General features: G+C 44.2%; 1 protein-coding gene across 3 annotated transcripts in view; it reads right to left on the bottom strand.

Moving 5' to 3' along the window:
- Positions 1–3,731: 3,731 nt before the first annotated feature.
- TANC2 (tetratricopeptide repeat, ankyrin repeat and coiled-coil containing 2) overlaps positions 3,732–22,753 on the bottom strand; it is a 259,959-nt gene continuing 240,937 nt past the window's right edge. For 2 of the 3 annotated variants that reach the window (XM_018555203.1, XM_018555205.1), the window contains 10 exons: positions 22,343–22,436; positions 21,574–21,707; positions 21,369–21,492; positions 16,141–16,316; positions 15,465–15,597; positions 14,680–14,709; positions 11,031–11,122; positions 8,991–9,137; positions 7,114–7,214; positions 3,732–5,878 (listed from right to left, as the gene is read on the bottom strand). In XM_018555203.1, coding sequence (XP_018410705.1) covers positions 3,952–5,878; positions 7,114–7,214; positions 8,991–9,137; positions 11,031–11,122; positions 14,680–14,709; positions 15,465–15,597; positions 16,141–16,316; positions 21,369–21,492; positions 21,574–21,707; positions 22,343–22,436 — 2,958 coding nt within the window. In that variant the 3' untranslated portion in view covers positions 3,732–3,951. The remainder of the gene's footprint in view (positions 5,879–7,113; positions 7,215–8,990; positions 9,138–11,030; positions 11,123–14,679; positions 14,710–15,464; positions 15,598–16,140; positions 16,317–21,368; positions 21,493–21,573; positions 21,708–22,342; positions 22,437–22,753) is intronic. The other variant, XM_018555204.1, reaches the window with a different exon arrangement.

The raw sequence follows: 22,753 nt of genomic DNA, 5'->3' as shown, positions 1-22,753 counted from the left end.
ATTATTGCACATATCACTGACACTAGGAGCATTCGACAAGGATGATAAGTGTAGTTGTTGTGTTTACATGGAGACTGTAGTTCTAATGTATTTTAAACTGGCCATTTAGTTCATCTGCTCCTTTACAACATGAGCCCTCTGGTCTGGTCTCCGACTATCCACAGTCTGGAACATTTAGGAGAATCTGATGTATGTGGACAGGTATGTACACCTGAGAACATTCGGTTTGATAGTAGAAACCATATTGTAGCTACTGGTATGTTTCTGCTTTATGAATAGGTGTGATCAAGTACATCCCGGTCACCATTCCAGTTTTATTTATGCATCAAGTCTGGGCTGATTAAACTCATCCACTTAAGAATGAATGAATGAATGAATGAATGAATGGTTCTGTGCCCACAGCAAGTCAAAATTCCTTCTCACCTGTCCTAGAAGACCACACTGCTGCTCTTGTGCTGGCTCATGGTTCACAAAACACTCCATTTCAAAACTCTACTGGTAGCAAAAAAAAAAGACATGCAGATCTAATGTAATGCTAAACTGGGATTGATCTGATCATTCAGAATGGAACAATGCGCCCCCGGGATAACCGCCCCTGTCTGTTCACCAATATTATTGGGGGCAGGTTAGTCATTTCACCATTACTACCAAGTGCCAAGTTACCTCTCTGTTAAAGGAGAACTATGAGGGGAGTGCTTTTTCACTCACCTCATAGTTCTAGACGACCTGTGACAATGAAACTGTCACAGGTCGGCTCAGTAGATCGGGAGGTGAGCGAACACATACCGGCGTTCGCGCACCTCTCGATCCTGTCACAGCTCTCTGCCGTGACGGGAGGGGCTGGATTCCCCCCTCCCCGCTCTGATCTGCCAGCGCTGACTGGCGGAACGGACGGGGGAGGGGGCGGGTACAGCTGTCTCTGCCTCTAGATAGGCAGAGCCAGCTGTCACTCACGCAGCTGGGCAGATCCCAGCATAATTGTCGGGATCCGCTTCAGCTGCGTCGTCTCAGTATACCGTGAGCAGCAGCTCGCGGTATACTGAGCCTAGGGTGACGGGAGGACGCTAGTTTGTGTCCTCCCATTACTCTAAGGAGAACTATGGGGAAAAGCCTTAACCCCAGTTCTTTTAAGCAATGCTTGTCAAGACAGATGAGCAGGCAATCAGACGCCATCTTTATCCTCTGCAAACTATTTGTACTTATTGTATGCAGAACATTGAAAAGCCACTAATATACAGTTTGTAATTTTAAAAAGCCCGTTATGTCCACCATTACAGGTATCTATCATGATGAGCTCTGCACGTTAATATAACGGCTCTTATCTTTTTAAAATATCAAACATTTTAGTATATTTTAAAAAGATGACTGCACCAGAATATGGGGGCTGCACCAGAATATGGGGGCTGCCTCTGCTGGTTTGTTTAAGAATGGCGCTCCCAGCCAATGCACTTTCATAAGCTTGCTGTACAGACTTAGCATGATACACATGTCTTTGCATACTTGTACATGCTTACTCCATGCCTGGTATGTATATCCTGGTCAGTGAGTCACTTATTGAGGAGACCAGGAAAATCTTTTTAAACCACTTGAGTGCTGAATGCTGTTTGTGTTTGTGGGACAATCAGCCTCCACCCCTTTCCAATGTTAAAACAGCACCCAGACTCAGCAGCTCCTGTGTGTGGGCCCCCGCTGGCACTGGTGTGGTAACCACTGGCTGTTCAGTTAACAATTTACGCAAGCCTTTTTTTTTTTCCCCCTGCATCCATCCCATTGTTACGGCAAACGGGGAATAAAACTAAAGTAATAGAAACAGGATGTCTTGCTGCACTCCTTACCGAAAAGAGCCTAAACTGGTTGGGTGCTCGTAGTGACCACGGAAGGCACCGTGTATATCACAGAAAGTAGGAAAAATGTCACCAGGACACTGTTTTTTTGTAAATCAATGATCCATTTTAATGGCACATTGCCATCCAAAACGCGCTTTCAGGGCCACAAGGGGTCCCCTCCATCAGGCTCAGAATGACACATCACTAAAGGATTCATCAACTTTATATAGACATCACACAGTGAGACTAAAAATAACTTATGGGAGTGGCTTATTTTTATTCTCACTGTGTGATGTCTATATAAAGTTGATGAATCCTTTAGTGATGTGTCATTCTGAGCCTGATGAAGGGGACCCCTTGTGGCCCCGAAAGCGCTTGTTTTGGATGGCAATGTGCCATTAAAATGGATCATTAGTTTTAGAAAGTAGGAATAATGTCACCAGCACACCGGTTTTTGTAAATCAAAGTAAAACACATGGACTGGAGCTTTACCCTTCTGCTGCGTTACTTAAACGAATGTGAAATTTCAATCAACAGCATTTGTTGATTGTCATTTTTGCAGCCTTCATATATTTACCTCATAAACAGAAATAAAAATCTGCTTCCATATAGATACTTAGATTGTTAAGCCCTAGCTGCCCCAGAAAAAAAATGATTAAAAAGTCTGCTCTACCATATTATAAATGTCCTACATTAAGCAGAAAAACACACTGGAATTTCTGGAGAAATGGGCCCAGGGACTCTAGTGGGTTAAAACTAACTCTGCATATGTATTGCTCTTTACATTACCTTGTAGAGGGAAAGTTGAATTCTGATTGATTGCCAACTATCTTACTGAATAGACTGCAGGAGTTCGGCTCCCCTCTTCCCTGTGTGAATGAGGCCTTACAGATCCGTGCGGCCGTATCCCTATGGGGAGGCGGTCGTACGCACACCTGAGCTGCACATACGTGCGGGTGGCCGTACTCGGATGCAGCTCCGGTGAGCGTACTACAGCGTACGGCCGCGACCTCCCATAGGGAACAACATGCTGCTATCACACGCAGCACCTGTCTTTCCTTGGAACGGCCCCACTCTACCCGTAAGTGTTACGCCATTTAGGCCTAATTCACAAAGAAAACATTCTCAGTAAATAGTGAATATTTTACTGGTAACAATAGCCACTGCTATAGAACAGCCCTGTAGAGGTTTCTAGCAGGACAAGGCTAGAGAATAGATCTACAGACAGCCCTGTAGAGGTTTCTAGCAGGACAAGGCTAGACTAGATCTACAATACAGTCCACTGCACCCAGCCTACTACATGATTTGGTAAAAGCAATCTACCTGGAACCACATACTTTTTCAACTAGTGGAAGCAAGAGAAATAGATGTAAAGGACTGAGGTTTTGTGATCCCAAGAGCCAGACCCTGTAAAAAAAAAAGAAGCATCAGTGACAGCCTAGCATCCCAGTGTATGTTACATATACAGTTTCATGGCTATTAATGTAATGATGACTATGAATAGAGCCCTTATTTGATCAGATTCCCAGATGACTTTTGTGCTGTAAGTGGCCTTACATTTTTCAACGTTCCAGCTGCTGTGCTCCCACATGGCAGGGTCTGTCTGGTTACTCAAGGCCGTAAAACACACTGCCTGCAAAAGCAATGATATAAAGAGGAACATGGGATGCCTCAAGTTTACACCATAGGGCGTTAGAAGTATACAGAGACCGCCGGGGCTGACTTCACTTTTAAATTATTTGCACTATTTGCAATTAAATCATTAATCAGTCGATTGCAAAAAACATACATTACCAACTGTATACTGGGCAGTTGAACAGATTGGGTCACAAATGTAACCCGTGTGCACCTTCTTTTGGGTCACAAATGTAACCCGTGTGCACCTTCTTTTCAAGTCTAGAGTGTTTTTTTTTAAACAACACCCTACTGCACTAAAACACCAGGTCTGCCCCATTCTGGGTCAGCTAAGAAAACTAAAGTGAAGGGCCAATAACTCGGGGTTCTGGAACGGGACTGATACCTTTACAAGAGTTACTCAGGCTCCAGCTTTGAGGGAGGTATATGTAAAGAGAGAGAAGGTTTATACCGAAAAAGAACGGAAAAGCTAGGGGAAATGTCTGTTGTCCTACACATTAGACTCCACAAATGGTCTCTTTGGTTTGATGGGCGAAGTCTGGCCCTGCCGAGAGTCCCGAGACAGCTGTCTGTACAGGTTGTCCTGGTAAGCCTGCGCAACAGGCAGTGTTCTGGCCACTTTGACATCTGGATATGAGGAGGCCTGTGTAACTCTCTCCAATATGTCCCCTCGAGAGCCATTGGCCAGCACACCGTGCTGGCCATAGTAGTCGTCTTCAAGGAGATGTCCATTCTGTGCATTGTTGGTTTTGTTATAAAAGGCGATGTTGCTGATAGAAGAGGGGGGACTGAAAGATTCTGTCTGGGGCGATGTGGGACTGAGGATAGTGTCAACAGAAGAAACAGCCCATGTCCGGCTTTGCTGATGATGGTGGGGATACTGCTGGGGATACTGCTGAGTCCGTGCGGTCTTGTCAATTATCCCCATGAAGGGGGTGGTCCTAGAGCGTGAGTTTTCATTGGGGTAACTTCCCTGGGGTGGGGACACAGGAGATAGTTCATCACACAGTCTCTCATAAGCGGGTTTGAGAGGAATCTCCATTTGTTGTATAGAAGCCGACGGTCGGAAAGTAGCAGACAGGCTGGAAGAGGATGAAATGCTGTTGCTGGATGGAGAAAAGCGAAGTCCCACGCTCTGCGAGTGCAACAGGGGCCTTGGAGTGGGCGGGTGAGGTTTTATTTCACTGGGATTGATGCTCACTGGCCGCCTTATTAGGTGGGAAACATCTGGAGAACCTAGCTGGCTGGAGGGTAGAGAAGAGCGTTCAAGATCCAGCTTGGCGTGACACACAGGATAGTATGACGCAGATTGGCTGCGCCCAATCTGTGGAGTTTGATTATACCTCATACCACCCCTATAGGCAGAGGTTGGCCTTTGGGGAATGTCTTCCTTCACAATGCCACCATGCTGACAAATGGCCCCTGCGCTTAAGCTGGCTTGCACATGCTGCATGGGGCGTCCATCGGCTATGAGACCGCCAAGAGAAGCTTGGTATACTAGACGGCTTTGACTTATTTCCCCAGATGTTTGGTATTTGCTTGCCATACCGTGTGCCACCTGTCCATAAGTTCCCCCAGGAATCACAGCGCTGGAGTGCACAGAAGAGCTGGGCTGGTTGCTGCGTACAATTTGTGCCTTGGCTGGCTGTAATCTGTGTGCAGGTTGTGGAACTGCTGTGGGAAGCTGAGACATTTGGAAAGACCGCTGTGATATCTTGGACAAAGGAGACTTAGGTCTGCCTGGATGCTGGCTTACACATGGCTCTTGCTGATATCTTACTGGAGAACCAGACTGTTGCCTATACATGCCAATACTGTCACTTGGCGGACTAGCCCTGTATTGCGGTGCTCTGCGTAACGGTGATGGAGGAGGGCTTGGATAGTCTATTACTTGACCGCCCACTGGAGGCGGACTAAACCGATAGGAAGTGCTCTGGTGTGCAGGTGATGTTTGTGGAGGACTGGGCCGATAGTGAGAGTTCTGATGTGTTGGAGATAGGGAAGGGGAAGTAGACTGATAACTTTGTCGTGTAGGGGAGCCAACCGAGCTGTTCGATCTGAAGTCAAATACTTGGTGTGATCCAGACATATAGGCAGAGTCCCGATGTGCAGGAGACTGGGGTGGGCTCTGCAATCCTGGAAGGCCTTGACACTGCCTTCCTTCAGACTGTAATCCAACAGCGACAGCATCTATGTCTTGTTCCAGATACTCTTCCTCATACAAGTCTTCCTGAGTGGAGTCAATGTCCTCATTTGGAACTTCAGGTTCTGGTTCATCTTGTAACTCCTGCACCTCCTCTTCTTGCTGCACCTGCCTGCATTCTTCCTCCACCCTCATTAGGAGCCGCTGGATCTCACGGTTGGTAGGGCAAAGCTGAATAGCCTCATTCAGATCTTCCAAAGCTTCTGCAAATTGTCTGCAAGATACAAAGCACTCCTGGTAAGGAACAAAGTAATAATCTAGCAAATTCTTCATTATAGATATTGTTCAGGTCCTTTGATATCACTTTTTTTTTATTGACAATGCAGACAATTAGGCCTCATTCACACAAGAATCGGCCAGCACGTACAGCTCCGTGTACGGCCGTATCAGGCAGCTCCCAGGAAGGACAGGTGATGCATGTAATTAGTACAGAGCCCCTGTCCTTCTCTATGGGAGTACGCGGCCATACGCCCTCCTACGCTCACCCTCCCTGCACGTCCATGCGGGTGCAGGTGTCCGTACACATACGCTGACAGGATGGATCCTGTCTGCGTCTGAGCCGGGACACCCACACCCGTGTGGACTTGCACTGTAGGGCGACGTACAGCCACATACTCCCATAGAGAAGGACAGGGGCTGCCTACTAATCACACGCAGCACCTGTCCTTCCCTGGAGCTGCCTGATACGCCATGCACGGAGCTGTACGTGCTGGCCGATTCTTGTGTGAATGAGGCCTAAAATAAGAATCTACAAGAATCTCATATTTTAGAGGATTAGTGGCTATGATTATACATTTGAGCTCAACCATCACAGTTCTAGTCTGAAATGTCAATGACACACTATTGCAATGTCCTCACTTTCTGGTATAGCACATACAAAGGGTGGGAGGAAATACACTACATGTATGAATGTATCCTTTATTTCTCATCAAAAATGTCTCCTGTATGTAAAAACTTACGTTAAGTGAAAACTATGGAGATCACACTTGTTCTCCATTACAGCGGCTCTACCCTGCGATTATATTCCAGGAAAATAAAAGGATCGGAATGAAGGAGCATTCTGTATTACTATATATTTAGAATATACATTAAACAGAGTATTTATCACATAGAAATGATATAACTTAAATATAAACATAGATCTAACTTAATTATGTGTAGCTGAGCTGTAACGTTGTAAGAAAAGTACTTTGGCATGGAGCAAGTGCTGTTGTAATATCACCTCTCAAAACCATCTTTTGGGGTTTGTGTGCACAGATTGTTGTTGGGAAGAATGGAGCCGAGACTCCTCTGGTTCCTGCAAGCCTCTAGCTCAACTTTTTTTGCATTTGATATTGGACACTTTGCTTTGTGTTCCATAATCTGGACCCAGAGCAATACATCTTGTCAGAAACCTTCAGTCTACTATGTACCACATACTGAGGTAATTTACATAATACATTATCTTACCTACTGCTCCGCTTGGCTCGAGCTCGGGCATAAAATGCCTCATATGATTTTGGTTTTAACTCCAGAGCCTTAGTGGCAAACTCCTCCGCCATTCCGAAGTCCTGTAAAAAGAGAAAATGTGTTGTATCAGAATCATAGATAATGTTTTGCTTTTTTTACATGTGAGAAGCATTGAGGAAAGACAGTACACATATCTATAATGAAATGGGACAAATGCAGATGTTTCATGACTTGTGTGTCTAAATTTGCCAATTCAAACACCTAACTCGGACATGAACCTCTACATATCAGTGTCAAGCATGCTAAGACCTAGAAGTCACAGGAAATCGTCTGACAACACACAGGTCCAATTTATGCTAGGAGTCTGGTTTATACATCCCTTTCTAGGCGTGTTTAGAGATTTATATTTTACTGTTCTTAGCTTATATTACTACACTATAGTAGGCAATATAAAGTAGTAATGTTTCTGTTTAGAGTGGATATGTCCTTTAATGAAAATTAATGTTTTTATAGCATGAAGAACTGTTTATATCTTCAGAGTTGACCACCACTGATTTAGAGGGCCTCAAGTGTAGAAGCTAAGTTACTCTCATCACCATTGGGAGACATGTCAGGTCCCAGCAGATGATTACATAACAATCTGAATATATCCATACAGAAGGGGCAAGGGGGGGGGGGGCTGGAATAGCCAAGCAGATCTCACTGAACCCAACAGGCCAGTGAAAGATGTGCCTGTCTTTGCTTGCCAGTGAAAGATGTGCCTGTCTTTGCTTGAACTGTCACAACGGACCCGCTGAGCCCCTCTCCCCGACTTGGCGGGTAAATGTGAAAATATCCTTAAATGAGGGGCAGGGGGGGGGGGGGGCTGGAATAGCCAAGCAGATCTCACTGAACACAAAAGGCCAGTGAAAGATGTGCCTGTCTTTGCTTGCCAGTGAAAGATGTGCCTGTCTTTGCTTGAACTGTCACAACGGACCCGCTGAGCCCCTCTCCCCGACTTGGCGGGTAAATGCCAGGCAGGCAGTGGCAGGTTTATTCCCTTTCTTCTAAATAAAGGAGACAATTAGAAATAATTCATGAAGAGATTCTCCAGCAACTCATGAGCAAGTTACTGCTTGCAGAGATTTCCTAAGCATTCATTATCTTTCTGCAGTCCTAATATAGTCAAATATCTAGTTGCTAAAGACAGATATGACATTTGTCTCAGATATGACATTTTTTGTATTTGTAGTCTGAGAAGCCTATCAGGGATCAATTAGCTGGAATTACAGATCTGCATGATGTTGCTGGAAAGTTGTAGTGCTGCCTAGTGATCAGTGCACTCACACTCCACTTTCTTTTATTACATAAATGCACATAAATATGAGTCACAGCAACATGCATGTTGATGGCATTGGAGGAGGTCAAGGCATTGGAGGAGGTCAAGGCAACACTTGGTTTTATTTGATGACTACTGATTCATCCACCATGTCATGGGGCCAACTTCCACTGAAAGGAAGGAATCAGCTACCTGCAGTTATCACCAGCATTGCCAAAATTAGATGACCATCATCTATGATGACATTACACTGGGACTACATTGTGTGTGGCAGATGCAGGATACAAATTAAAAACCATAACATCAAATCCCTTCTTTAAGTCATTTTTGCATTCTTCATATCCTTAGGATGCACCATGTGGATCATATGGTGATGGAACATCAGCAGCAATAAGAACCCACAGTGCTTGCACAGTGTCATCAGAGTGACCATATATCACATACTTTGAAAGGCATTAAACACCCAGTAAGCTGATAGAATATCTAGTGACTTGTTAGGAAAATCTAAAAGAAGTTCTAGTGACTTGTTAGGAAAATCTAAAAGAAGTTCATCACTCACATTCATCTTCCGGCGGCAGCGGGACAAATTGAGTAGAAGTGACACCTTGAGTTCTCGAAAAGTCTTCAGATCTTCTCCAAATCCCTCACGAGGAAACTTCTTCATGGCGTACTGGTATCTCTGTGCCGCTTCTTTTACTTTCCCTTTCTGAGGGAGCAAAGGCATTGTACTCACAAATACTTTGTTCTCTAACAGTTTCAACTACCTGTAGTTAGTAAAAAACGTCTGCCCCTAGAACAAGGTCTTCAGGGTTTCTTTCCCTTTCCTAACATTCTTCCCTCATATTCTTTGTAGACTTTATTTGTATTACTGAGGACTTCATGACTGACTGCTTACCAAAGCTTGAAATACGCCCAGGTGGGAACCATGCCCATAGGGAAGTATGTGGTTTCACTGTTTGAGCGGTTTTCAGTGCTTCGATCCCAGCGCTGAAAAACGCCCAGGTGTGAACTCGTCCTTAAGGTGATTTTCTACTTTCAGAAAGCATGTAATGGGCTCCTTACCTCTAAAGTTGTGGCCACTACTGGAAACATTTCCTCTAAAGCCCCTTCCACACGAGCGTCATCAGTTCACGGATACCAAAAAAACTGATAACGTATGTGTAAACCGATTCAGTTTGTCAGTTTTCATCAGTTTTGGACTTTTTATTATTACGGTAAATTCCCATGATTCTTTGTTTTCCCCCAGCATGCATTGCACTTGCCAAGCTGTCCCAGCTGACATCAGTGCCAGAAAACGGACATAACCTGAACTCATCTCATGTAAACTATTCATCAGTTTACATCAGTCCCAGTCAGTCAAAACGGAGAGCTGATCCATCTCATATTGCGGACCTCAATTGACACTGATGGTTCTGATGTAAACTGATGGTCTTCAGTTTTTATCTGCACTGCCATAGAGATGCATTGTTGTCAGGTTTCCAACCCTCCATTTGCAGATGAAAAACAGACAACCTAAACGCTTGTGTGAAAGGGGCCTACGATCACCACTGTCCTGCCAGTACCAAAGCTATGTATGCAAAACTCACTTCAGAATCTGAGCTCTACAGATATGAATGTCCCAAGCAGATACATCTATTCAATGTTAGGTATCATGAGAAAGAAACCTGCCCCACACATTACAAACCGATCATCCAATCACTGAGACTTCCGTTGGATCACAGAATGTTGTAATGTGTGTAGACCCTCGTCAGATAGGTGTGATAGGTAAGATGACACAGCATTGTCCTGACTGGGAGGGTTACAAATATTTTTGTGCCATACAATCATATTATAAAGTGTTTCCATACATATCAACTGGGCTATGATTTCTTTTTTTTAAAGGAGAACTATGAGGTGCGTGAAAATCACACATCCTCATAGTTTGAGCCGACGTGTGACGATGAAACTGTTACACGTCGGCTCAATAGATCGGGGAGTGAGTGAACGAACACATAGCGTCGCTCCCTCACTTCTCGATCATCTCCCTGCAGAGAGCCGTGACCGTCACTCACGGCTTTCAGCAGGGATTCCTCCCTCTGAACCTCTAGCGCAGGAACAGACAGGGCAGGGGGCGGGCATAGCTGGCTGTGCCTTTAGACAGGCAGAGCCTGCTGCCGCTCACGCAACTGGCTGGATCTCGACAGCATTGTCGGGATCCGTCCCGGCTGTGGCGGTCTCAGTATATCACAAGCTGTAGGTTAGTATATGTCCTCCCGTGACCCTTAAGAGAACTATGGGGGAAAGCACTTACCCCATAGTTCTCTTTTAAGTAAGTCACCATCAAAGGATCTTTTCATAAAATAAAATCTGGTCACATGTCAAGAAAAATCCAGAATTTGTATGTTGGGTAAGCAAAATAACTAATAAATACTGTATATGTCATGTTCACATGCAGTAGTTTGTATATGGTACACTTTGATATGTTTAATATGACACAAAAGACTACTCCCTCGCTGGAAGTGGAAATTGTCACCAAAAACCTCATATCCTGCTCATCACATGCCTCCATTCTGAACTCTTACTCAATTTGCATCTTCCAAACTTCTCCAGGTCTCCTCACCTTGTAGAACATGTCTCCCTCTTCCATCAGTTTACTCAGCAGAATGATCATGATGTCTGGCTTGGACGTTGCCATGGCCCAGGTGGCTGGACCTGTAGTGTACAGGATGCATGATGGGTAAAAAAACTAATACAATGCAAGGGAAGAACCAAATGGGGGAGGGGGGAATCAAGAGGAGGAAGAAGATACAACATCGGGGTCATACAAATGGGGGACAGAAAGGACAGGGTGAAACAAGAGAGACCAGGGCTGAATGTCGGGTGGGGATAAATACTGGGACCTGGGAACAAGTATAGGTGCAGTTTGAATGAAAGCGGTTTATATATCCAGGAGGGGAGGAAGGATCATTTATGAACTGAGAGAGGCTGAAAAATGGCCAAGTGCTCTGCTTTGCTGATGTGATTTTAGTAATATTCACCAAATAGCAGAATGTATGAAATAAGACACTCAATAGGTGTAGAATTAGTGCAGTTTTTCAGCCTGACCAAGTTTTGTATATGTGTGGAGAAGAGGAAGAAAATAGTTCTCAGGATGTAATGTATGTACCTAAGTTTTAAAATGATCTTTCTGTCGTCTTCAATTTATCAAACCATCTGAAACAGGAACTGTCTGTGATGCCAATGGCAAGCAATTACATTCTGATTTTTATTTTCTAACCTGCATACAAAGAATGACAGACACTCGCGTATGTTCAGACTCATTAATCAACGTGTCTGAAAGAAAAACTGAGTCATGCTGATACCCAGCAGGGTCTGCAGATCAAAAATGTATTTGAACAATATGCTGAATCCATGTGTCTGTTGTGCACATCTGTTTGATAGAAGCATATATTATCATAGACTGCATAGACTAATAAGAGCATTCCTACTCCAACTGTATGAGGCAGGAGCAGTCACTAGGCAGCTCAATGCCATCAGGTAAGGGCAATCAGTAAATCATTAGCTGAAAGAAGGCGAATGCGCATGTGTTAGTAAATGTTCATTCACAATTCTACTTTGCACATTGTTTAAAAGGTCTTCTAGGATTAAGCCGCTTCTATATGTGTGATCGGCAAACGATTTAAATAAGAAATTGTAAAACATGTTCAGTTTGCAAATATAACCCCTGACCACAGCCTTTTCTTCCCTGTGCTGGAGAGATTTAATTGCACAGACTATTGCTATAGGGAACTGCACTTATGTAATCACTGGTAAAACAAAGCACATAGACAGAAAATTGTGAAAAGCAGAATACAACTGTAGAGACACCCCCTGATGCCTTCCTTGTCTGTAGCCTGATTTACCCAAATTCTGCACTCTACACCATACAGTACAGAATATAAACAAGCAATGCTTCCACTAGTCTGGGTCTCTGCATTTAAGAACTGCCATCACTGTCCAGCTTTTGCAAAAAAATAATAGATACAACCTCATTGAGAATTTTTTTTTAAATATATTTGTTTTGCATTTGAGCCTGCAAAGCATTTCAACTGTGATCAGTGGGTTGTAAGTGTAATGCACAGGCTCCTGCAGACTGCTCCTTTAACTCCAGGTCCATACCTCAGTATGAACCTTCTGTTATAGAGCTGGAAAAGGTAACCAATGGACTACAAATGCGGTGACATCACTGCACTTGTGCTCCACTGAGAACTATGAGTCCCTCTGGTGTGGTGGATCCTGTGAATGGATCTATGAATGAATGATGTGGCTGGATGGTGGAAACTTGCACAGCCACACCAAAAACAAATGTATACAAAAGACTGCAGGGAGAAGGTAAGGAGGGAGTGCAGTTTGAGGGTGGGGGGCCAGGGAATGGCACCATGTTTCATGTTACACGCTAAATATAAGTGTAACATGGAGCATGGTCAGAAAGGTAAATTTGGCCTTATATGCCATACATCGGTGGTGTAAAAGGATTAGTCGTTGGCAGTGGGCCCTTTTAAACAGACTCCCAGTGGCTAAAGCTGTCAGCTTTACACTGGAAGCAATTCTGACAGCTAAGCTGCCGCCATATCTCTTTGAGGGGCCAGTGTAGTGTGCCCCTAACCCCTGACACCCCACCTTGGTCGCTGGGATCTGCCCCTTTCTGCAGGCCTGGGACTGGCATCACAAGTGTCAGCGAGAAGCAGGGAAGGAGACCTCCACTTGCCAAATGGGGGCAGAAGCGATGCTGATTGTATCACTTCTGGTACCTCAGCTGCAGAAACCTGGGAAGAAGCTATTGGGGCACAATCTTATATTTAAAAAAAAAAAAATTTTTTAACACAAAATAAGTGTATTTTTTACTAAAATTTTAGTTTGATAAAGAGTTGCACTAATATCGTGCAACGTAAAAATTTGCAACTGCCAACATTTTATTCTACATGGTCTTTGCTTTCAAAAATTATATAATACATTATATATATATACATATATAATGTGTTTTGGGGGGTTTCATTCGTTTCCAGACCTAAAATGTGCATTATATTGTGTGCAAAATACGCTGGAAAGACAAAGACTGTAGTAAGGCTATAGGGTATATTTGCAGAATTTCTTGTCTCTAGATATATTTACTAAACAATTTAGTTCTTTAAATATAAGTTATTCTTATTGTTGATGATTACTTTATTTGCAATATAATTGTTTAGGTGCCGACAACAAGGCATTGGCTTTCTTTACAACAACAAATGTAAGTGGTTATTCCTGAGTAATTGGAATTTAAGGCAGTTGTCAGCCTATACTCAAGAAGTATTTTACTACGGCACCTGGGGGAGGTGAGTGTAGTGTGTAAGTTACACTTCTCTCAGTGGTGGCCATGATATGCTGCAGCAAAATCTCCGCTCTCCCGAAGTTTACCCAGGTCCCACCCCCCTAGGTACATGAGAAATCCCCACAGACATTCTGTGCAGCTGGACACTTCCATTCAAATGTTAGAGGTCAGAAGCGTGTGGGCACTGGGGGAACAGCAGGGAGAGCAGAGATTTTGCGAGAGCGCAGGATGCTATGAAGGATAATCATAACTTACACATTACATTCCTCAAGTGCTTCCTGTTGTTTTCCTTGAACATTTACTGCAGAGCGCAGGAAATGTGAAGTGTTGGCCATAGCATGAAATCAGCAGTACTGAGCCAGAATGGTCTGTTGGTAACTGGCACCATAGGCACTTGGAGATGAGGACCGTAAATCATTGTACAGTCCCAGTTCCTCAGTAACTCTTTCCTGGACAATCTTTTTAACATTATCCCAATTCTACAAATTTCAGGACCTTTATCAACGTCCCATGATATTTATGAGAATATATATGAATATTAATTAATTCTGTCTTGCGGTATATACATCAGTGGGGATGATTGATTTTAAGTCAGCTGTGTATAAGGAAAATAGAAATATCACTTATGGTAGTATCAGCTGCATCCATGACTGTGTCATCTGACAAAGCGAGACCACAACACGGCCACTAGGGGGACCTAAATCAACACAGAAGCAGCTACAGTAGCTCTCCAAAATGATATTTCAAAATGAGGAAAAATTATTGGGAAACTACTGGACATTATCACACACACACACACGGGGGGTAAGTGCATCTTAAACTTTGTCAGTGTTTCAGCTATTTCTAGTGCACGGTCCATGTGCGTAACTGGTGAGGGAATAAGCATGCGGAGCAAAGCTGTGCAGAGAGCGCAAATTCTAACCTTTGGGTCGGCTCGGTAAAGTCTGACAGCCTTAAAGCAGCAAAGAAGTTCAGAGTGGATAACAAAACAGAGGAGGATAGAAGGAGTGTGCCAAGTGATCAATGGAATCAAATTTGGAGGATATATAGGCAAGAGATGGAGGACATTGAGGAAAGTTGGGATAAGAGAAAAGTGGACGGAGAGACAAAGAGGAGGTGCAGAGTATAATAATAATAATAACAAAAAGTGAAAACCATTGGGGAATCAGGTAAAATAACAGGAAATAACAGGGTGGTGTTAAAAAGCAACAGACACAGGGGTAGTGAGAAGGAGCGTAGGCGATAAACGGATGGAGTGACAGAGGAGAGAAAACAAACCATGTAGCAGGAGTGAGAGAGCAGCGAGCACAGAAGCTTAATGTCTGAGCAGCAGATCATCAACAAGCAGCAGTGTGACGGGGCAGTGAGCAACGCAGATAACCAGTGATGGACATTAAAAACACGCAGCGACAAAGATTCCAAGAGCAGATTTTAAAAAGGGATTTGGCTTTGCCAGGCACTGAAACGTTCATTAGAGAACTGGCTAGTGAGTGATCTATGGCTAATAGTCACTGTTCTTGTGTTTTATAGGTGTCATACGATCCTAATTCTATGTAAGGCCCACAATATTAAGCTGAAAGCTGACAAGGAACATGCAAGCCTGGTTATACTGACATTAAACACAATGGGAAACTTAACGTCTGGATATCTCAACTTTCTGTAGGACGAGGGGAGGCAGCAACGGCACATTACTGCTTTGTCACTTACCTATCTTGGCTCCTTTCTTTAGAAGAGCCACAACAACTGACGTGTTCCTGCAACCTACAGCTCTGTCCAGTGGGCGCATACCACTGTAATCCACGTGCTCGATCATTGCACCATGGTCCACCAGAAACTGGACCTGCAAACAAACAGAAGCAGACATAGTAAAGTGTTATTAATTAGAGCGTACATAATGGTGGAAAGAAAGGTGTAGTGAGGTGTACATATCTAATCTTAATAGCAGACAGCAGGAAGGAGACTGCCAACAGGAGCTAGTCCATCGCTCCAGTCGAATGGCTGTTAAATGCCTTAAAAATAAAAGTTTTGGAACAGAATGAAGCTATTCTTTCAAGAAACAGTATCACTGAATTGTTAAGCCAGAAAGATGTAAGAACTTCCAGAGATGAGCTCATCATCTGATACATTGGAAGGCCTCCACCAGCAATTGTATCCCATCCCTTTTCCTTACATAAATATCTGGAAGAAAGATCACACAGGATTTTGGGAGATCTCTCGATTTAGAATCACCTTTAGAATAAACTAGTCCAGTCATGTCAACTGCACAATGCCATTATGAGCTACTACTACATACTCAGCAGATCTGATCTCTACAACCTAGTAATATGCATTACTCTCTGCAACAAATCTATACAACAGATGTTATACCACATGGATTACTCACCACTTCAGCATCCCCATAGAAGGCTGCGAGATCCAGGGGCGTACGTCCGTTCTTGTCAGCATGGTCAGTGGCTGCTCCATTTTCCACCAGCGATCTAACCACAGGAAGGTGTCCCTTAAGACAGGCCCAGCTTAAAGCTGTCAGACCCTCCTTATCCATGAGGCCTATGGAAGCTCCTAAAAGGGGGCAACAAATCAGATACAATTATTGCTTCAGCTAACTACAGCTAACTACAATGTCTGGGAGATATACACTGATATATCTTTTGTATTTCACACATTTTCTACATGACAAATGATTCCGAGACCATTACTGGTTAGCTAAAAAGACAGCACAACAGAGCTGATTGCTTTGAGGTTCAATTTGCTGAAACTTCAATCTGAATCTTTGATAAGCGATGAGTCAATGGTGATGAGTCATTGAGCCTAAAACGGGTCTGCAAGTGGTGGACTGCGGTCCGTACATGGACCAAGCAGCTGTTCCATCCAGACCACAGTAGCCAGCCAGTAAACCCATGTCCCCTGTCATTGGTTGCTAGAACCGCAGCATTCCTAGCAACCAATGACGTCACTGCACTCACGCCGAGCACTAAAGGAGAATGGAAAAGTTATCTTCCATCCTCCAACTGCTCGTAGCCGTCTCTGCCTCCCTGCCTCTGGGACCTTCTCAGCCCTCCCAGTCGTCCGTGTAAGGGGGCACTAATTACATTACATTAGCTGTCCCCATCAAAGGGCCCCCTTACATTCACAATTAGTGTATGGGGGCACACTGATAGGGACAGATAGGTGTCCCCATCGGAGTGCCCACCTACATTAGTTTCCCACATCAGAGTGGCCCCTTATATTATGTAGAAACATAAAGGGGCACTCCAATGGGGACAACCAATGTAAAGGGCACTCCAATGGGGACAACTAATTATTTTTTTCCCCTTCGAAGTGCCCCCAATACATTGGTTGCCCCTATCAGAGTGCCCCCTTACTTTGGCAGTTAATGTAAAGGGGGACACCAAATGGAATGGGGCACTCTGTCCCCATCAGAATAGCCCCTTACATTAGCTGTTCCCATCAAACCATGTAAATGGGCACAGGCAATGTAAGGGGGCACTCCAATGGGGACAACCAATATAAGGGGGCATTCTGATGGGGACAGCTAATTATTATTTGCCCCCATCCGAGTGCCCCAATTCATTGGTTGCCCCCAATTACATTGGTTGCCCCACTTTTGCAGTGAATGTAAGGGGGCACTATGATAGGGACACCTAATGTACGGAGGCTCTCTGATGGGGGCATGGCCCCATTATCTCATAATATCTCAGGGAAAAGAAAGGATTAATGTACAAAACCAATGGACATCTAAGAAATGGATTTGATGGAAATCAGTCCTTTGAGGCACACAGGAATTTAGAGACTGTTGAGTTATACAGTCACCTGCAGGAGGATTGGACATTGCCAACAAACAAATAACCTCTTCTATTCCCAGCATGCCTCAGTTTTGTGGAAAATGTTTTTCCCAGAGCATTATCATGACAGAGGGGTGGGACCTGTGTCTCTAAATGGACTCCAAGAAAATGATTCTACGGTAAGTACAAAAATTTAATTTTCTTTCTTCTCAAATTCAGAGTGTGTCCAAAATCAGAAGAACCGAGGAATGGGTAACAGCAACAAAACACTCACAGACTAAAAAAAACAAGAACTGGAGTTGCCTAAAGCACTTTACGTCCCCAAACTTGCATCAGATGATTTCTGAACATGTTGGAGAACATGTGAACAGAAGACCAGGTGGCAGCTTTGCAAATCTGGGAAAGAGTTGCTTGATGCCGAAAAGCCCAAGAAGCACTCGCAGATCTTGTAGAGTCTTGACAGGAAAGGGGGAAATGATGGTCTGTCTGAACCACCTAGGTCTGTCTGAACCACCTAGAAATGTTAGAACAAGAAAACAGTTCCCCTTTATGGGGACCATCGGGAATGAGAGAGTGTCAGTCTTTCTTTCTAATGGAATGTGATGGGGAGGTAAACTTGCATAGCACAACTACATCCAGGCACAGGGGGGGAGAACTCTGTCTTTTACCTCAACCAGGTCATCAGAAGAACTATATTAGGTAGGTAGGAAGGAAATCCTGGGCGTCAACACCACCTTGTCCCTGTGAGAGACCAGAAAGTGAGACCCTTGCTTGCAGAAGTAATTTGTGAATGAGTGCAGAGGGAAATATTCCTGATCAGTCTAAAAGATGTTTTTTGAAGTTCCAAGGAAACCGAATTCAGATCCCACCGAGTCACAGGGGAGTGCACAGGAGGAACCACATGGCAGACACCCTGCACAAAGTCTTGATCAATGAATGGAAAGAAGACTGCAAGCACAAACCTGACCCTTGATGGACCTGGACCACCTTTTGGCCCTGAGCACCATCTTCAAAAAGGCCAGAAGAATTTCCTGGGGTGAATATTATCCCACTAAGGGAAGTATGCCTTCCATATGCAGTGATAGACCATTTCCTAGCTTTCAGGTTCATAGATCAGATTCTGAGGAGCATAGGCATCTATGAATTGGTGGTCTTCAACAACTATGCCATTCAAATCAGTGACTGTGAAGCAGGATGGTAAAATTGGTCCTTAAGATCTGAAACAGCCCACAGGGTGTCTGCCAGGAGTCTTACCCAGTCAGAGTAACACATCTGCCTAGACAAACCCAGAGCTACTAGAATGCACTCCATCTTGATCCTGCGAAGCAGACTAGGAAGGAGTTTCACGGGAGGAAGGGCAGAAATCACGGTGTGCAGATCCCACACAAGCAGCAGAGTATCTCCATGTACCTGGAGACAAACCTGTCTAGATTGTTGTTAAACCTGGAGGCCAGGATGTCCACATCAGGCACCCCCACCTGTGACATGGGTCCTGCAACATCCTAGATGTAGCAACCGATACTCTGGCTCCAGGCACTGCTGCCTGAGGAAGTCTGCCTGCCAGTTGTCCTGGGATGTAAACTGCAGACAGGACAGGACAAGTTTCGTCCAGGACAGGATCCACTCTACCTCTCTCGCTGTAGCAAGACATCTGGTTCCTCCCTCATTATTTTCCAAATGAACCCTGATCATATGACCCTCCAGTCATGAAGTCCAGCATTGCAACGACAACCAAGTCGCCCCAAAGCTCCAGAATGTTGATCAGGAAAGGAGGTTTCTTTGATGCCCAATTCCTCTGAACCAAAAAAGTACCTAGATGCCAGCCTGTCATGCTAGGGAGGAGTCCTATCGTGAGGATCTTCCCTGACTCTAGAGCAGGATTCTTTAGCCACCAAGGCATGGAAAACTTGGTCTTTAGTGCCAAAGAAATTGGTATTTCCAAGGACCAACTAGTACCATGACAAAAGCTGTTTTGTTGTAGGGGTCTAGAGTGGACAAATGGGACTGCCTCGAAGGAGACTACAATCAGCCCCAGAATTCTCATGCAGAAGTAAAGAGTCATGTGACAAGAGACTGTCACCTTGAAAAAGAGGGCCACTGTACACTCAAACTGATATGGGACTTCAGTAAATCTTGCTTTAGAATCTACTCCTTGGTGTGCTGGTTTTCTCTTCATTATTGGATTTTGCAAGGAACCACCATTAAGCCAAGCACCCACTCTTCACAAGGATTATTTATAGCTGTCTGTGCAGTGTAGTTTGATGCACCATAAAGTGGAAGGCAGCATGCTCATGGTATGAGGCAAGGCCTCGGAGACTCATGAACCTAGCTGCTGGGAAGCAGGTGTAGGGTCAGGTGGCCAAAGGTGACAAAGTCATAGTAGGCAGGCAGCAGGGATGAATTCAGGAGTGTTCCATGTGTCTCTTGCAGTAGGAGCGGTAGTGGGAAGGTCTTCCTCAACATTGAATGGCAGGAAAGAGAGCACAGAGTCACTCCATTCAGCGAAGGACATCAGCGCTCAGTCCCTCAGTGCTCACCCCTTCTTGGTAAGACTGACAAAAATCAGAACTTGAATTGCACCCAGCAGTGCTAGGAACAAGGTAGCTCCCAGGGCTCAGCCCAGACAGGCAACTCACAAAGTAAGTCTTTAATGACAGGGCACACTTAGCCAGGTCTAGAGCCGCGGCATTGTATAAGTTTTACGAGTATGCGCAGGTTTGGAAAGCGCCACAATGCAGAGCCCAGAGCATTAAGGTCATATGCCAGGCTAGCACCACTACATCCAGTCCAGTGGGGTCTGCTTACCGTCTCCAAAGCCAGGCTGAGGAAAGGCTGGTCCGGATAACTGCATATAGAGACCAGCTCAGCATAAAAAGGTACCTGGCAAGAGGCTTAGACTTTTCTCAGCAAAGCAGGTTAACTTGGGCTGGCCCACAATTTTTTTGCTTGCCAGTGTCCAATCCTCCTGTAGGCGCCAATATAACTCAACAGTCTCTGAATTCCTGTGTCCTTCAATGGATGAGACACAAACAGAGTAACTCAATTATAAATGACTGCTGTGTGTGATCTTATATCAACATTTATTACAACACTTAAAGAGAAGTTTGTATAAAGCTACTCACATTCAGGTCAAGGAAAAGAAACACAGAAAAATATGTAATATTTGTGTTTCATATTAAAAAACAAATAGTACCGCATTTGTTATAACATAACCCAAGTCCATTGTGCGAACTCAAGGCATGTCAAGTTAAATTGTATCTAAACCCAAAGAGAAAAATGTAACATATAGCGACTTATATTGCACTAGTTTTCTATTTTAATAAAGTTCGTTTACTTTTACATTTCTTTTTTTTAATGCTTGTTTTCCATTTATTTTCACCTGGTGATCCTGCCAGTAACACACTTCCTATCCTATCACGACAGCGCCCACTGACCGTAGTGCATCTATGGAGCAGCTGTGTTGTCACCTTAGGTCAGAAAGTTTATTAGGGCTACAAAACACTACCTCATCTCAATATAATTGTGGGAAGTTCTGTAGTTCACAGAGGGAACATAGGCAGAGCTGATAGCATTGTATAAAATTTCAGTGCAGCATTGCCAGCCTACCAAATGAAGTTAGGAGCTCACTAGAATTCTGGCACTTATACAATTGAAAGTGTTTGTCATGGCTCTTTGATATTTCACAGACCGAAAGAAAGGAAATAAGAGAAGTTTATTATTATTGTTTACGTAGACTTAAACATTTAACTCTTAATTCCCAGGCTTTGCTGCTCAAATCAGGGGCTGCTGTCCTGGGAAAGCTCCACTACAACCACTTGGTTTTACTAACCTTGTGCCAGCAGGAAATCCACAGTGGCTACATGTCCTTCTGAAGCTGCAGTCATTAATGGAGTACGACCCTGCTTGTCTGCCATGCTAACATCCGCACCATGTGTAAGCAGCAAGTCAACAATCTGTGAAAGAAAGAGTTGGTCAGTCTTCTCATCCATCAAATATTTACTTCTACATGGCAAAGTGGCCATCTGCTTTCTTACCTGCCAGTGTCCTTGTCGGACGGCACTGAATATTGGGACAACACCTCTCCGGTTAGGTTGGGATACGGCTGCCCCCTGTTCTAACAGTAAGCGGCAAACCTCAAGCTTTCCACGGCCTGCAGCAGCTGTAAGAGCTGTAAGTGAAGGAATAGATAAAGAATACGTATTTAAAAAGAATAGTGAGAGAGAGAAACACAAATTCTATACAAATGACCGATGCAACTACATTTCATTTAAAGTGATATTAAACTCAATTTTTTTTCCTCTCCCCCCCTATGCTGGTGTAAGGACTTAGCTTCAATGATGCCTCTTTATCTGATCATCTTCCTCTTTCCAGTAGTTTTCAGGAGTTCCTCCAGCGATGGTGCCGGTCTCAGAACACACAGCAGTTTTCAGGAGTTCCTCCAGCGCTGGTGCCGGTCTCAGAACACACAGCAGTCAGCGCTGGATCAGTGTCCCACGGTGTCTGTCCGCGTGCACACTGCTGTGCTGCCTGCAATTACTTATTACCCTGTGCATCTCCTCCTCTCTCGGCTGAAGATCTCTACTGTGCATGCGCCCCATCATCCTTTGCGGCCGCTCGAGTTTTTTCAGAACTTCGGACGGGAGCGCGTGGTGGGGACACAGTTAAGTTTTAACCTTTTTGGTAACTTTTTTAATGTTTTTGCATACATCTACTGCTTGCTAGCAGTAGATGTATGCAAAAACCCAGAGGGTTTAAATGTACATTAACTGAACAGATTCCAGTTATAGTCATCTCAGCACTCACCCGTCTCTCCCCACAGACTATCAAAGCTGTTGATCTGAGCTCTCTGTTCCTCCTCTTCATCCTTTTCTGGTAGGTCCAGGAGGTAAGAGACAATCTGAAAAATAAAAGACAGTTTTATTTCTGGAATTGGTACACGTCCCTATTTAGCATCTAAGAGTGGATCTACGCCATGATGAGGTGTGCTTTCCCAAATCAGCGGTTTGTTTTGCCAAATCCTTCCCTACATTGAAATGCAAGACGGGGTAGAACAGAGAAAGCCTTGAAAAGGGCAATCTCTCCCCAAAATGCATTGACAAAGTATTTTTTTTTTTTTTTTTTTTTGAAATACAGCAGTGTGATGAGTAAAGAATGACATCTGTATTGTCTTTCCAGTTTGATGCTCCCCTTTCTTTTTATCTAAAACGGTCATCC

The sequence above is a fragment of the Nanorana parkeri genome, unplaced genomic scaffold, assembly GCF_000935625.1.
Source record: "Nanorana parkeri isolate BGI_ZX_2015 unplaced genomic scaffold, ASM93562v1 scaffold187, whole genome shotgun sequence".
Lineage (NCBI taxonomy): Eukaryota > Metazoa > Chordata > Amphibia > Anura > Dicroglossidae > Nanorana > Nanorana parkeri.
Note: the sequence above shows the minus strand (reverse complement) of the source record. Positions and strands in the feature narration are given on the sequence as shown.